A 14,856-nucleotide genomic window follows, 5' to 3' on the forward strand; every position below is an offset into this window, starting at 1 on the left:
AAGCAAGAACATATAACCAAGACTACATTACCCAGGAAGGTTATCATTTAATTAGAGGCCCGGTGCACAAAAATTTGTGCACTGGAGCGGGGGGGGGGGGGTCCCTCAGCCCAGCCTGCCCCTTCTCACAGCCCAGGAGCCCTCAGGGGATTTCCTACTGACAGCGTAGGCCTGCTCCCAGTGAGGAGTGGGCATAAGCCGCAGTCTGGCCTCCCTCTGCGGGAGGCGACTGGCTGATCAGGGGAAGGAGACGCCCCCATCACTCCACCGTGGCTGCCTGAGCCTCAGCCCTCACAGCCACTGTGGCTTCCTGAGCCTCGGCCTGGCCCTCACAGCAGCAGCAGCTGCCATCTGCCTCTTGCCTGAGTCCCTGTGAGCCCGCGGCATGTCAGCCAGGCCAGGCAGGGCCTGGGGAGACCTTTCCCTCCTGGAGCTGTTCTTCTCAAGGTGGCAGTGTCGGCTGTTTTTTGTTTTTGTTTTTTAAATTTATTTATTTTTTATTTTTGGAAAGCAAGCTCTGGGCTTGTGGTTCCTGGGATCCCTGGGCCATAGCATGTGCCTCCAGGCCTCACTGTGCCCCACTCCCCCTCCTCCTGGGTTGAGCAGCTGGCCCCTGGTGATCGTTATGGTTGCTAGGCCCTTAAGGCTTTTATTATATAGGATATTGAAGGAGAAATAAAGAGCTTCCCAGACAACAAAAAGCTAAAGGAGTTCATTAACACCAAACCAGTATTACAAGAAATGTCCAATGATCTTATTTTAAAAATGAAAGAGAAAGAAGGGAAACATAGTTATAAAGAATAAAATGACAGTAAATACATACCTATCAATAATCAATTTAAATGTAAATAGCATAAATGCTCTAATAAAAAGACATAGGGTAGCCCTGGCTGGTGTTGCTCAGTAGTTAGAGCACTGGCCTGCACACAGAAGAGTCGTGGGTTTGATTCCTGGTCAATGGTGCATACTTGGGTTGCAGGTTCCATCCCCAGTCAGGCTCATGTGGGAGGCAACCAATTGATGTGTCTCTCACATTGATGTTTTTTTTTCTCTCTTTCTCTCCTCACTTCTCTTCTCCCTTCCACTCTCTGAAAAAAAAGTTAGTGGAAAAAATATCCTTATTCTTGGAGTAAGGATTAAGACAAAAAGGCATAGGGTGGCTGAATGGATAAGAAAACAAGACTAATATATATACTTTCTACAAGAGACCCACCTCAGAACAAGAAACACACAGAGACTGAAAATAATGGAATAAAATAAGATATTTCGAGGAAGTGGAAATGGCAAAAAAACAACAACAACAACAAAAAAACTGGGGTAGCAATACTTATATCAGACAAATAAACTAAAAAAATCTATACTAATAAAAGGGTAATATGCTAATTAGACTGGACATCTTCTGGACCACCTTTCAGCTGTCCTTCCGGACAAAGCCATGGTGGCGGGGCCCAGGCAGAGGTGGTTAGGGTGATCAGGCCAGCATGGGAGAGCAGTTAGGGGGATCAGGCTGGCAGGGGAAAGCAGTTAGGGAATCAGACAGACAGGGGAGAGCAGTTAGGGGGATCGGACCAGCAGGCAGGTGAGCAGTTAGGAGAAAGTGGTCCCCAAGGGGTCCCGGATTGGAGAGGGTGCAGGCTGGGCTGAATGACCCCTCCACCCCCCATGCACGAATTTCATGCACCGGGCCTCTAGTACTATAATAAGAGGCAAAGAAGAACTCTACATAATGATAAAGGGATCAACCCAACAACAGGATATAACCATTGTAAACATTTATGGACCTAATAAAGGAGCACCTAACTATAATAAGCAAAATGTTGATGGACATATAAGGAGGGATTGACAGTAACATAGTCATTGTATGGAATTTTAACACCCATTGACATTAATGGATAGATCTTCCAGACAGAAAATCAACAAGGAAACAGTGGCCATAAATGACACACTAGATCAGATACATTAAATTGATATCTTCAGTGCATTTCACCCCAAAGCAGCAGAACACAAATATTCTTTTCAAGTGCATGTGGAACGTTTTCTAGGAGAGACCTCTGTTAGAACACAAAACAAGTCCCAATAAGTTTAAGAAGATTGAAATCGTATCAAGCATATTCTTACCCAGATATGAAATTATACCTACATGGTCAACTAATATTTGATAAATAAAACAAAAATATAAAATGGGGTAACAACAAACTATTTAGTAAATGGTGTTGGGTAAATTGACCTGATAAGTGGGGGGCGGGGCGGGGTGGGGGGAGAGAAACTAGACCACCTTCTTACCTTATACACAAGTATGAACTCAAATGGATTAAAGACTTAGATGTTAGACTCAAAACCATAAAAATCCTTGAAGAAAACCTAAGCAGTAAAATCTTTCTTAGTAATATATATATGAAAACATCTCCTTGGGGAAGGGAAACAACAATAAAAGATAAACAAATGAGAAGACGTGGGGGAGGAGGAAGGGGTACTGGAGGCCCGGTGGGCATGCAGCACAGTGGTTAGGGCATGAGACGTGGACAGGGCTAAACAAGAGTCTGCTACAAGGATCCTTAAAGGGGACACAAAAAGCGACTGAGAAGGAGCAGACAGAGAGGCGGGAGGAAAATCAGAAGAGGCACGGAGCCAGGGGACCTGTTTGCGTGGACAATCACAAGGCCATACATTTTAAGCGCGGTGCATCCCGCTTCCATTGTGTCTGTCTTTATACTGACAGCCTGCCAGGGGCAACTCCAAAAAGCCCAACCCAGGTCTCTGTTGAGCCACTCACACCCGGTCCAGGGTCCATTTGGGGGCGCCCAAGCCAGGCCAGCCTGGGACGCGGGCTGTGTGTGTGTGTGTGTGTGTGTGTGTGTGTGTATGTGAGGGGCTGGGGAAGTGGGGCTCACATTTGTGGTTGGCCACAAAGCGGGCTTGGAAACCTTCCCTGGAAAATAATGAGCGGAGAAACTACTGATTAGTTACATCCCGGATAATCCTGGGCTAGAGGCTGGAGAGGGCTCTGATTTGTCTGTGCTGCTCTCTAACCTACGAAGGAGGAGTCCCCCAAACGATGGCGCACCCCGCGTCGACTGGCACCTGCCGGGGCGCCTGGATGCGCACACTCCAGGCCGGCTCGCTCTCTCCTTGCCAAGTCTCCTGAAGAACTGTTTCCCCAGCTTTGGAGGACTCTGCGCGGAGCCCTTAGCCGGCTGAGCTATTCTCAGGGTTGGGGCTCTGAGCGGACCCCCCGAGGCGCGCTGGAGAGGACCGTGGATCTCCAGCAGCAGCCGGGGGCGGGAGTCGGGGCGCGGATCAGCAGGGCGGCGGGGGGTGGTGGTGGTAGTAGGGAAAGCAATTCTCACTGGGGAGGGGGCAGTGAAAATGCTGCGAAAAGGAAGGGGTGCCAGGGTTCAGCTCTCCCCAATCCCGCCCCCATGTCCCGCGGGCCCCTCCCCGCAGGTGGGGCCGGTGGAGGCGTTAGGGACGCTTCTGTCCTGGAATTGGAGGGTCCCCTAGGCCTCCAACCCTGGCTCCTCCTCAGGCCTCTGGCTTCTCTTCCCGAGTTTCTCTCTCCGAGTCCAGGGTGAGCGGATTAACAAGCCTCAGTTCCTCTTATTTGGAAATGCGTTTTGTAGGATCTCTCCGAAGTGCTCCTGGCACTCACTGTGTGTGCGCTGCCACCGTGCGGGGTGGCCGGAGGTGGGGTCTTCCGGGGACCTCCCGCCTCCCCAGGCCGAGGCTCGGGGAGGGAGACTCCAGGACCCCGGCCCAAAGCCCAAAAGGACGCCGGCGTCTAACGCCGCCCCGCCCCCGAGCAATTCCAAGGGCAATTATCCCCAAGGAAAGTGATTGTTTTGCTAATCCCGGGAACAGCTTGCGAGGGGAGATTTGGGTCTTCCTTTAATACTTGGGAGTTAATGCTCAGCCTTTTGTAATTATCTTGATCGGAGGCCCCGCGTTTAATCTGCTGCTCGTCCCGCGGAGGCCCCGCTGGAAGGCGCGGCGAGAGGGAGACCCGCTTCGCTGGGCCCCGGCGGCTGCGTCGTGAGCGCAGGGAGCCGCTCGGCGTCCGGCCCGGCTCGCTAGATTTGCTGCCTCCTCGCGGGGTGACTCCCGACTGCTCGGACCTCAGGGGTGGGACTGAAGAGAGTCTGCTTCCCGGGTTCTTGGTTTGGGGAGGGTGGGCTCAGGGCTCCCAGCTGGTCGGGGTGGGTGGGCTCCAACTTTCGGCGTGTCGGCCAGGACTGGCTGACTCACGTGCTGTGTTTGGCGCCAACTTTAACAACGACGGCGCTTCCCGTGAAAACCAGGCTTTCTTTGACGAATCATAAACTGACAATAATGTGTTAGCCTCTGTCCCAATGGACAGTCCCTATTTTCCAAGTTACTCCCCACTACCCCCATTTGGGGTTGCAAGATGGAATGCTGGCACATACTCATACTAAAAGAAGTCTCCATTGCTTATCTGCCAGGTCAGGGTCACGGACCTCCAGTAACGCGGTTTGCTAAACCTGCCACCTGTTCCTGTCGTGGTAGCGGGCCACTCCACTCCTGCCTGTCTCTAGGTCTCGCCATCCCCCCCAGTTCCCAGCAGCTTTGCGACCCCCTGGAGCACCCAGGGTGGACTTGCCTGGAGGCAGAGAGGTCAGGGAGTAAGTTAACGCCTTCCAACGCCCCGCTGGGGGTTTTTGGGGGAGGCCTTCTTGGTGCCCGCGGTGCAGCGGGAGCGCTGGCGGGGGTCGTACCCGCCGCATCACGGGGAGGGTGGCTGTGAACGGAGCCCGAGGCCTCAGTGCGCGGCTGGCTGGTGGAAGCGAGGCTTCGGGGGCCACTGCGACCCGAACCTCCACCCAGAGAATCTGGAAGGAAAGGGAATTTCATGCCGCACTGAAACCTGCGGATTTTAGAGGGACGGGCGGATAGCGGGGTCCCTGTCTCCTCCCACCGAAAACGGGGGTGGTGGTGGGGCAGGGGGACAGCTGGGAGGAGGTGGGAAAAGAGGGGCCTGCAGCTGCGAGGGCGGCTCCCGGAGGGAGGGGAACTGGTGGCGTCCCGGCTCACGGGGTCCCAGGCGATGACGCATCCGCGCCGGGCTGATTGGAGCCCTCCTGGCCGTCTGCGCCCGACGGGAGACCCAACTATATAAAGCGTGCTCTTAGCTGAGCCCCCTTCGCGATGGTGACCTACCGAGGGTCAGGCCTCCGCGACTGAGACCCCATGACGGGCCGAGACGCGCTCTCGGAAGCGCGCGCTAAGGGCACGGCGCTGGCGCCCGGCGCCGCCCCCACCGGCCCGCGCCCCCGCCCCCGCGGCTTCGCCATCACCGACCTGCTGGGCTTGGAGGCTGAGCTGCCGTCTCCGGCCGGACTCGGGCCGGGGTCGGGCTGCGAGGGCTTAGCGGCCGCGCCCCGTCCCGATCCCGGGCTCGGCAGCCCCCGCCTAGCGCTCGGGACCCTCCCGCTGGGTCTCGGCCTCCTCTGCGGCTTCGGTGCACAGCCTCCCGCGGCCGCCAGGGCGCCCTGCCTGCTCCTCGCCGACGTGCCGGTTCTGCCGCGCCGGGAGCCCGAGCCTGCCACCCCACCGGCCCTCCGCCGCCCGCCGTCCCCGCGTGGCCGCCAGAAGCGCAGCGAAAGCGTCTCCACGTCGGGTAACTAGGCCATCCCATCCCACTCCTGACCCTGTTCCCTCGGGTTTGGGCCGCGCAGGAGTAACGCAGCATCATCCCACCCCCAGATCCTAGATCTAAGGGAGGTCGGGACCCCAGGTCCCCGCCGGGTCCAGGGCAGGCGCATCCCCGTACCTGCACCCGCACCCCCTCTTGCCTCTTCCTAACTCCCTGCCTATCCTCGGATTCTGGTGAACACCACCACCGCCGGGTTTCGGGCCTGTCCTGGGGGTCTGGACTACCCAGCCTTGGTCTGGCTCTGCCCAGCGCCTTTCCCCACCGCCCGCGCGAGTTTCGACCCTGAGAACCGCGTAGGTCGGGAAGGCCTGGGCCTGCCTTACCACCAGCAGCACAGAACCCGGTAACTTACCCGTGGGCGCTCACACCTTTTCAGGATTGATTGAATGATGGACGGGTCCGTGAAGAGCGCTGGGCCTGGAGCCTTGGGTCTGTCTACCTCCCCGGGTGCCTCGCTTCCCTCCTGGCGCCGCCCTTCCTCCTCCCTACGCTTGAGAAACAAAGCAACCTCGTCAATTTCATTGTAGTTAGGCTTAGTATTTTGTTCTGAGCCCACCTATTTCCTCAAAGACATCAATGCGGATTACAGGGAAAGAGAAGGAAGCAATAAAATTCTTTAAAGGACAAGGGCCTGGAAACAGACGTTTAGGGTGTTAGGGAAAATTACATAAGAAAACTGGACTGAGAGAAACTAGGTAGCAGAATCTAGAGCTGAGCATCCAGGCAGCCAAGGCAAAAAGAGTATATTGGGCCCTAACCGGTTTGGCTTAGTGGATAGAGCGTCGGCCTGTGGACTGAAAGGTCCCAGGTTCGATTCCAGTCAAGGGCATGTACCTTGGTTGCGGGCACATCCCCAGTAGGAGGTGTGCAGGAGGCAGCTGATCGATGTTTCTAACTCTCTATCCCTCTCCCTTCCTCTCTGTAAAAAATCAATAAAATATATTTAAAAAAAAGAAAAAAAAAGAGTACATTGGGTCTCCACTGATAAAAGGAAGGCAGTAAGCAAGTGAGCTTTTGCTCAACTCCAAAAGGACTTTATTTCATGAGTCTATAAAATAAAATGAACCCTCAATTAGTACCCTCCCCCCCCCCCCACTAAAAATGCAGAAACCACCTACATAGGATGGGATCTTTCTCTGTGGGCACTGATAAAATGAAAAGCAAAATGCAACTAAATCTTAGTCTGTGAGGGAATTTCTGGAAGATCAAGAGCAATGCTACCCAATAGAAATATGTGACTGAGAGTGTGAAGAAAATTTATCTTTTTAAAAAGCTTTTTTATGATTTTTTTAGAGAGAGGAAGGAAGAGGGAAACATCCATGTAGAGCAAAGCATCAATTGGCTGACTCCTGCATGTCCCCTACTGGGCCCACAGCCCAGGTGTGTGCCCTGATTAGGAATCAAGCCAGCAACTGTTCAGTGCATGGTATAACAGCCAACCAACTGAGCCACACATTAAAAAGGAAAAATAAACAGGTGAAATTAATTTAAATACTATATTTAATCCAATGCATATAAAATAACATTTACATATAATGAATCTAAAAATCATTAATATTTTACTTTTGGTGTAGTAAGTCTTCTAAATCAACAGAATATATTACATTTACAGCAGGTCTCAATTTGGACAAGCCACATTTCATATGTTCAATGATGTGTGTCTAATGGTACCAGATTGGACAGCATGGGTATTATAATCTAAGCATACAGTTTTCTGGTGAGCAAATTGATGTTGGAGTAAAACTAATATTTTTCCTTTAATTTATTTTTTCATACTTTGAGGCAAAAATGCCTTTTAACAATGAATCTGACAATAGTTTGATATTCTAACCTTCCTTTTTATACGGATCTTTTAATATAAAGGCTATCAAGAGATAAAGCAAAGAAGGGTTCTTAATATTTTTTCAAGTGCACTTAAGACTTATCTAGGCATATTTATCAAGAATGAGTTTCTGGACCCCACCTCCAGAGATTCAGAACTGGTACAGCAGGGCAAGGAGTGCAGTTTTTAAAAAATATATATTTTTATTGATTTCAGAAAGGAAGGGAGAGGGAGAGAGATATAGAAACATCAATGATGAGAGAGAAGCATTGATTGGCTGCCTCCTGCACTCCCCCTACTGGGGATCGAGCCTGCAACGCAGGCATATGCCCTTGACCAGAATCGAACTTGGACCCCTTCATTCCGCAGGCTGATGCTCTATCCACTTAGCCAAACCTGCTAGGGCAGGAGTGCAGCTTTGACAAGAGTTCTGATGTCACAAACTTCAGCCCTCCTTTGAGAAATGTTGGTGTGCTGATTAAGATAAGGACGTTGGAAGCAGAAGGAAGTGGATGAATTTGTGAGCTGAGTGGGGATAGAAAATTCGATTAGTTGCCAAGTAGCTTTGGCTTCACACAGTCTAGGGTTTGAATCCCAACTTCACCATTTATTACCTGTGTGATCATGGACAGATGACTTAATCTCTCTGTGCCTCAGTTTCCTCATCTGTAGGAATAGGATACTAATAGCAGCTACCTCGGAGTTCTCTAATTTTATGAAGAAGAATTGCAATAATGCATGAACAATGCTGAGCACAGATTGTAGTGAGTGCTAAAAATGCTAGCTTGTATTAAGCTATTAAGCTAAATATTACTCACATTTTGCAACAAATTCATAGTTTTAATCCTTGTATTAAAATCCAGAAAATAAAGTGAAGAATATGCTCACTGTTAAAGCCCTCTCTTTCTCCTTATGCCAACAGATGAGGAAAGCCTACCTGAAAACAGGAGTAACCTGAAGGTGTCCCCCAACCCTGGCAAGAGGAAGAAGAGGCGGCACAGGTACAGGGCCAGGCCATCCTCTCTGACCCTTTCCCTGGGACACACAACATCTGAGAGTGGGTGGTCCTGCATTAGAGGAAGCCCAGTGGGCTCCAGGTTGGCAATGGGAAGGGTGCAGTAACCATTTAGGAACATAATTTTGCAAATCCCAGGAGGCTGCAGGACAATCTTTGCAGCATTTAAAAGACACAATTTTGTGGGTCTTTAAAATGGGTCTTCTTAGAATGAGTTGATGAATACATTGAGGAGGGAAAAAAATGCTGAAGAACTATCTTATTTGAACCAAACTTTCCAAAGGTTAATCATTCTGAAGTGGGGTATTCAGTTATTATGAGGTGGCCTTTCGGGGTGTGGACAATGGGGGCGGTAGGCACAGGGTCCCCAAGCTGGGAAGCCTGGCATCCTCCTTTGACCATGTGCGCACGTATCTTCTGGGCCTCCCTGCAGGACTGTCTTCACCACCCAGCAGCTGGAAGAGCTGGAGAAGGCGTTCAGCGAGGCGCACTACCCTGACGTGTATGCCCGGGAAGTGCTGGCCATGAAAACTGAGCTCCCTGAAGACCGAATACAGGTGTCTGGGGTTCCCTTCTCCTTCCCGAAGATACTGTAGAGATCATGTTAACCTCACAGCCAGTGTGACCCACAGCCATATCTAAACAGCCAAACACACATTCCCTCGCACAGGCAAACTGAGGGCCACTCAGCCGCAGGCACCATAGTGCTAGAGCCTTCCTTATGTCTATGTAAGAGGATATCTCCTGTAGCCTTCATGCCTTTTTTCCTTTTATTATGTCATTCTTTAAAATCACAATGCCGTGTGCTGCAACTAGAAACTATATAAAGATATATCAATAAAAGGAAGTGACCATCCACCCCTATAAAACCTCAAAGAAACCAATATAAGTAGCCTGACGTGGCCTTTCTGCACATTGCCTCCATGGCATATATATCTGGCCCTGAACAATATATACACTCACATACATATAGAATTTTGTCTTGTTTTTACAAAAAGGTATCATATTATACAACTCTGCCTCTTTGCTTGACAGCACACGTTGGACATTTGTCCAGGTCAGAAGATATGCCACAAACTCACCCTTTTTTAACAGCTAAACAGTATTCCATACTATTCCTTTATTAAGCTGTTTTCTATGAGAAATATCACCAGCAGCCCAACAACCTGAGATTAGAATGGGCCATTGACGGAGTGACCTCTTTCCAAATCATGAGAAAAGCCAGAAAATGTTATAGTTGACGCCTTCGCACTATGTGAAGGGAAAGAATACTCTACTTTTATTTTTGTCAACTCTATGGAAAGCTTCCGTGGAAAGTGGTCACACATCGCCCCACAACGAGACCCTGTGCGTTTTGAGTGAACAGGGCACAGTTACTGAAAGGTCTTGGGTCGTATGAGCTCCCGAGTTGGCCCGTTTTAGAACTCCCGGCTCAGGGACACCGCCCAGCGCCCTAGTCACAGTGTCTCCTGCATCACAACAGGTCTGGTTTCAAAATCGGAGGGCCAAGTGGCGGAAGCAGGAGAAGCGCTGGGGCGGCAGCAGCGTGATGGCCGAGTACGGGCTCTACGGGGCCATGGTGCGCCACTGCATCCCTTTGCCGGACTCGGTCCTCAACTCCGCGGAGGACAGCCTGGCCGGTTTCTGTGCGCCCTGGCTCCTCGGTAAGGAAGAGGCTGAGAGAGAGAAAATCCGGTGGGAAATGAAGCTCACCCCTCTGAGCTGATAGGACCCGGGGTTGAGTGGGTGGGTGGGGCTGCCTACTGGCATCTGCTGGTCCCTGGCCATACAAGAAACTGGGCCCAGTGCTGCCAGACATGCTGACTTTTTGAGAGAAGCTGGAAGTCTGGCTTTCGATGTATAATCTCCTGATTTTAAAATGTTGTGAACAATTTTCGAAATGAAAATTTAAAAGTCCCTATGTCATCTAAACAAGGCAACTTTGCTGGCTGCACCTGGCCGGCACACACCAGCTTTCAACCCCTAACAGTGGGAGTTACCTACGTGACTCTCCTGAGGAGCCAGAGAGAGGTACTGACAAGGGCAATTCTAACGGGACTTAGAGAAAAAGAACATAGAAGAAATTTAATTAATTGCTGACCCTAAAGATATCTGTTTTTTCCCCCTTTTTCTTTTCTTTCTTTTCTTTTTCTTTTTGCAAGGGATGCATAAAAAATCCTCAGGGATGATAAGGAAACCAGGAAATGAAGAAAAGCTGGCTGGACTCTGGGGCCCTGACCACCTCAAGGAAGGTTCTAGTCCAAGTCAGGCAAGGTCCCGGAGAGTCTCCAATGAAGCCAGCCCTGAGAGTAACTTGGAAGATGTTGCCATTGATCTCTCCAGCTCCACATGGCAGGAAACCAAGACGGTGCACCAGGGGGCCAGTGCTCAAGGTCCTGAGGGGCTCCAGCCTAGGAAGGTGGGAGCCTTCTGAGGCCCACAGGTCCCACCCTCACAGGTTGGAAATTCTTCACTTTGGCTTTTTCAGAAAACTAACGTCGTCCAGGACAAATCCTCTCAGTTGGATATCTTGCTAGTGTCAGGATAAAATTCAATGCCATTTGTTTTAAGAAGACGAATGGGTGACTCGGGAAAACTCCATTTTGTTCTAGAGTGGAAACCACTCCTTAAAGGCACTTGAACCAGTTAATGGGGTGTAAACATTTTATTGTCTTCCATAGAACTTGAGGAGGGAAGATTTTCGTTCAAACAGCATTTTCACTGCTGGGCATCATTTGAGATTTGGTTCAATTAATAGGTTAGGTCTGATGTCCTCACTCTGAACTTGAAAATACAAAATTACTTAACTTCCAGAGAATCAGATGTCTTCATAAATAGTGAAGACCCCATGCAGACATATGAATGAGTTATATTACCTTTATCTTGAACCCTCACTTCAGACATTTTGATTTTCTTATCAGGCAATAATTTTGCATTCTCCTGAGTTTCATTTGATATGCTATGTGTGTTGGAGTTCGTAAAAAAAAACAACACAAAGCATGCTTTCCCCTTTCTTTTGGAAATAACATGGACCATATTTAAACAATTGTTGGTTATTTATAAACAGTGTTTTAAGATCAGACCAGGTTTCTTGGTCTTTTAAAATTTATTTTGGAAAGCACTTTAGTGACTTGGATTTCATGAATATTTCCTTTCCTGTAGTCCCTTTGCCACTTATTTATTATGTAAAAATAAACATTGTGTGGTATGCTTGCCTGTCAAAGTGCATGTCTTTGCATGTCTCCATATTATTGCTGATCCCCCGACAAGCCATCCCTCCATCCCCTTTTAATCTGGGAACCTCTAAAGCATTTCATTCTTCAGGCTGCAGCACTCATCATGTGTTGCTTTGTAAACTGAGGCAGTGGCTGTGTCTAATTCACCCGTTAGACTCGAGTCCAGAGAGAGCTGAGGGGGAAATGCAGAGCTTCGAGAAGGGAACGTGCAAACACTACTTGCAAGGGTTTCCTCTGGAAAACAGTGCAGTCATCTGTCAGGTGGGGCCTGGTTCTCCCATCTCTCCAGGTGAGAAAACAAGGACTCCCTTCATTGGCTTACTTCCATACTATTGTGAAAACGGATTTCACCTGTCCTTACTGTAAAGAGAAAATGAGATCATGCAGTATTTGTCTTTCTGTCTGACTTACTTCATTAGCATAAGGCCCTCAAAGTCCATCCATATTGTTGCAAATGGCAAGATTTCCTTTTTTCCTCATGGCTGAATAATATTCAATTGTGTGTGGATCTAGTTCCTTTGCTCTCACTGAGTGGTATATAGCTGACGTAACCCTAGAGGAAGGTATCCAGGAAGCTATTAATCTTGTAGTTTAGGAGAATGAATTGTTAATAACACCAAATGAGGACTTGTTTATATTGGGTTTGGTTGATCTTGCAGGGATCCTGATTTCCAGGTTTTAAAATATACCCAGTTCCCTGGATCATACGGGTGTAGCCTAGTATTAATTGGTATGAGTAAAATCAGATTAGCATATTTATTTGTGTTGTTACCTTTCCTAGTTGAAGAATATGTTTAACAGCCTGTTTTATAAATGGGTCTGGGTATCCTAAAATTTGAGAGGAACCCAAAAAGGGTCTACAATACATAAGTTCGAAATGATTTACTTTAAGCATTCCTAAATTTAGGCACTTCCCTGATCTGGGTCAGGGCAATTGGTGGTTATTTAAGCCAGATCTCATGGGTTTCCTGGCCAAGGTCTTTTTTGAGTATTTTATTACATCATTCCATTTTTTCCTGAAGACTGTGGTTTCCATGAAGAATATAAGACTCACTTAATTTGGAGAGCTTGTGCTACTCCCTTTATTAGGGCCACTGTGAAAGCTGGGTCATCGTCACTTTGAAAGGCCCCGGGGGAGTCCAAACCTAGGTGTTATTTCCTTAAGCAGTGACTTTACAACTTTTTGCTCCTTCCAGTTCAGCATTTGAATGCTTGAACCTACCAGTAAAGGTATTAACTAACACCAATAAGTATTTGAATCCTCTTCCTGGACATCACTGCAAAGTCTACCTGTCAATCTTCTCTAGGCAACATTCCTTGGGACTGGACCGCCTGACTTAAAGGTGATAACGGAGGTCTGGTATATACATTGTTCTTTGGCGCAGCTAGCCGCAACACCATTAATGACTGTTCTCATGCTTGGGGCCCAAACCATGTATATAGTGCTTCCTTTCCATAATGTGTGAAATCATGGACTTCTTTTACTATTTTCCAAGCTAGTTCTTGAGGAAAAAAACCTTATGTGTTCATTTATCCACCCCTTACATGTAGGAGTCTCCTTAAACCCCTTTCAATACAGTTATGACCTGAGGCTTCAAAGGAGGTTGGCAACGAAGTAGCAAGATAGAAGGTATGACAACTTTTTATTTTTGTTAATTATTACCCAAGGATATTTTTCTATTGATTTTAGATAGAGTGGAAGGAAGGGAGGGAGGAAGAGAGAAGGGAGAGGGAGAGAGAGAAACATTGATGTGAGAGAGACACATTGATTGGCTGCCTTGACCAGGGCCTGGGATCAAAACTGCAACACAGGTACATGCCCTTGACCAGGAATCAAACCTGTGACTCTTTGGTGCACAGGCCAATGCTCTAACCACTTAACCACACCAGCCAGGGCAGTGTGACAACATTTTTTTAAAAAAAATTTTATTGTTTAATGTATTATGTATATTATTACATGTCTCCTTTTCCATCCATTGACCTCTCCCCGGCCACCCCGACCCCCGGCACGTGCCCTCACCCCCCTAATGTCTGTGTCCATTGGTTATGCTTTATATGCATGCATGCAAGTCCTTTAGTTGCTCTTACCCCCTCCCCCTCCCCTGACTGCTCTCTGAAGTTTGATGGTCTGATCGATGCTTCTCTGTCTCTGGATCTATTTTTGTTCACCAGTTTATGTTGTTCATTATATTCTACAAATGAGTGAGATCATGTGATATTTATCTTTCTCCGACTGGCTTATTTCGCTTAGCATAATGCTGTCCATGCCCATCCATGCTGTTGCGAATGGTAAGAGTTCTTTCTTTTTTTACAGCAGCGTAGTATTCCATTGTGTAGATGTACCATAGGTTTTTAATCCACTCATCTGCTGATGGGCGCTTAGGCTGTTCCCAAATCTTAGCTCTTGTAAACTGTGCTGCTATGAGCATAGGGGTGTATGTGTCCTTTCTGATTGGTGTTTCTGATGTCTTGGGATATATTCCTAGAAGTGGGATTACTGGGTCAATGGGAGTTCCCTTTTTAATTTTTTAAGGAAACTCCATACTGTTCTCCACAGTGGCTGCACCAGTCTGCATTCCCACCACCAGTGCACGAGGGTTCCTTTTTCAGCACATCCTCGCCAGCACTTGTCCTTTGTCGATTTGTTGATGATAGCCATTCTGACAGGTGAGAGATGGTATCTCATTGTCGTTTTGATTTGCATCTCTCAGATGATTAGTGACTTTGAGCATGTTTTCATATGTCTCTTGGCCTTCTGTATGTCCTCTTTAGAAAAATGTCTATTTCAGTCATTTGCATATTTTTTATTGCATTATTTATCTTTCTTTTGTTAAGACGTATGAGTTCCCTATACTAGTAAATGTTGGAGATTAGGCCTTTATCAGATATAACATTGCAAATATGTTCTCCCATGCAGTGGGCTTTCTTATTGTTTTGTTGATGGTTTCTTTTGCTGTACAGAAGCTTTTTATTTTGATATAGTCCCATTTGTTTATTTTCTCCTTAGTTTCCTTTGCCCTAGGAGCTGTATTGGTAAAGATATTGCTACAACATATGTCTGCTATTTTGCTGTCTATGGATTCTTCTAAGATATTTATGGTTTCCCATCTTATGT

The 14,856-nt window shown here is 48.1% G+C and overlaps 1 protein-coding gene across 1 annotated transcript; it reads left to right on the forward strand.

Annotated features, from left to right (window-relative positions):
• Positions 1-5,202: 5,202 nt before the first annotated feature.
• Positions 5,203-11,613, forward strand: VSX1 (visual system homeobox 1; the record flags this gene model as incomplete). Its single annotated transcript, XM_079783872.1, has 5 exons — positions 5,203-5,632; positions 8,413-8,491; positions 8,939-9,062; positions 9,989-10,169; positions 10,668-11,613. 5 exons carry the CDS (start codon positions 5,203-5,205, stop codon positions 10,937-10,939), a joined length of 1,086 nt encoding a protein of 361 aa, XP_079639998.1. The 3' UTR covers positions 10,940-11,613.
• Between the last annotated feature and the right edge of the window lie 3,243 nt (positions 11,614-14,856).

The sequence above is a fragment of the Cnephaeus nilssonii genome (assembly GCF_951640355.1).
Source record: "Cnephaeus nilssonii genome assembly, chromosome: 11".
Classification (NCBI taxonomy): Eukaryota; Metazoa; Chordata; class Mammalia; order Chiroptera; family Vespertilionidae; genus Cnephaeus; species Cnephaeus nilssonii.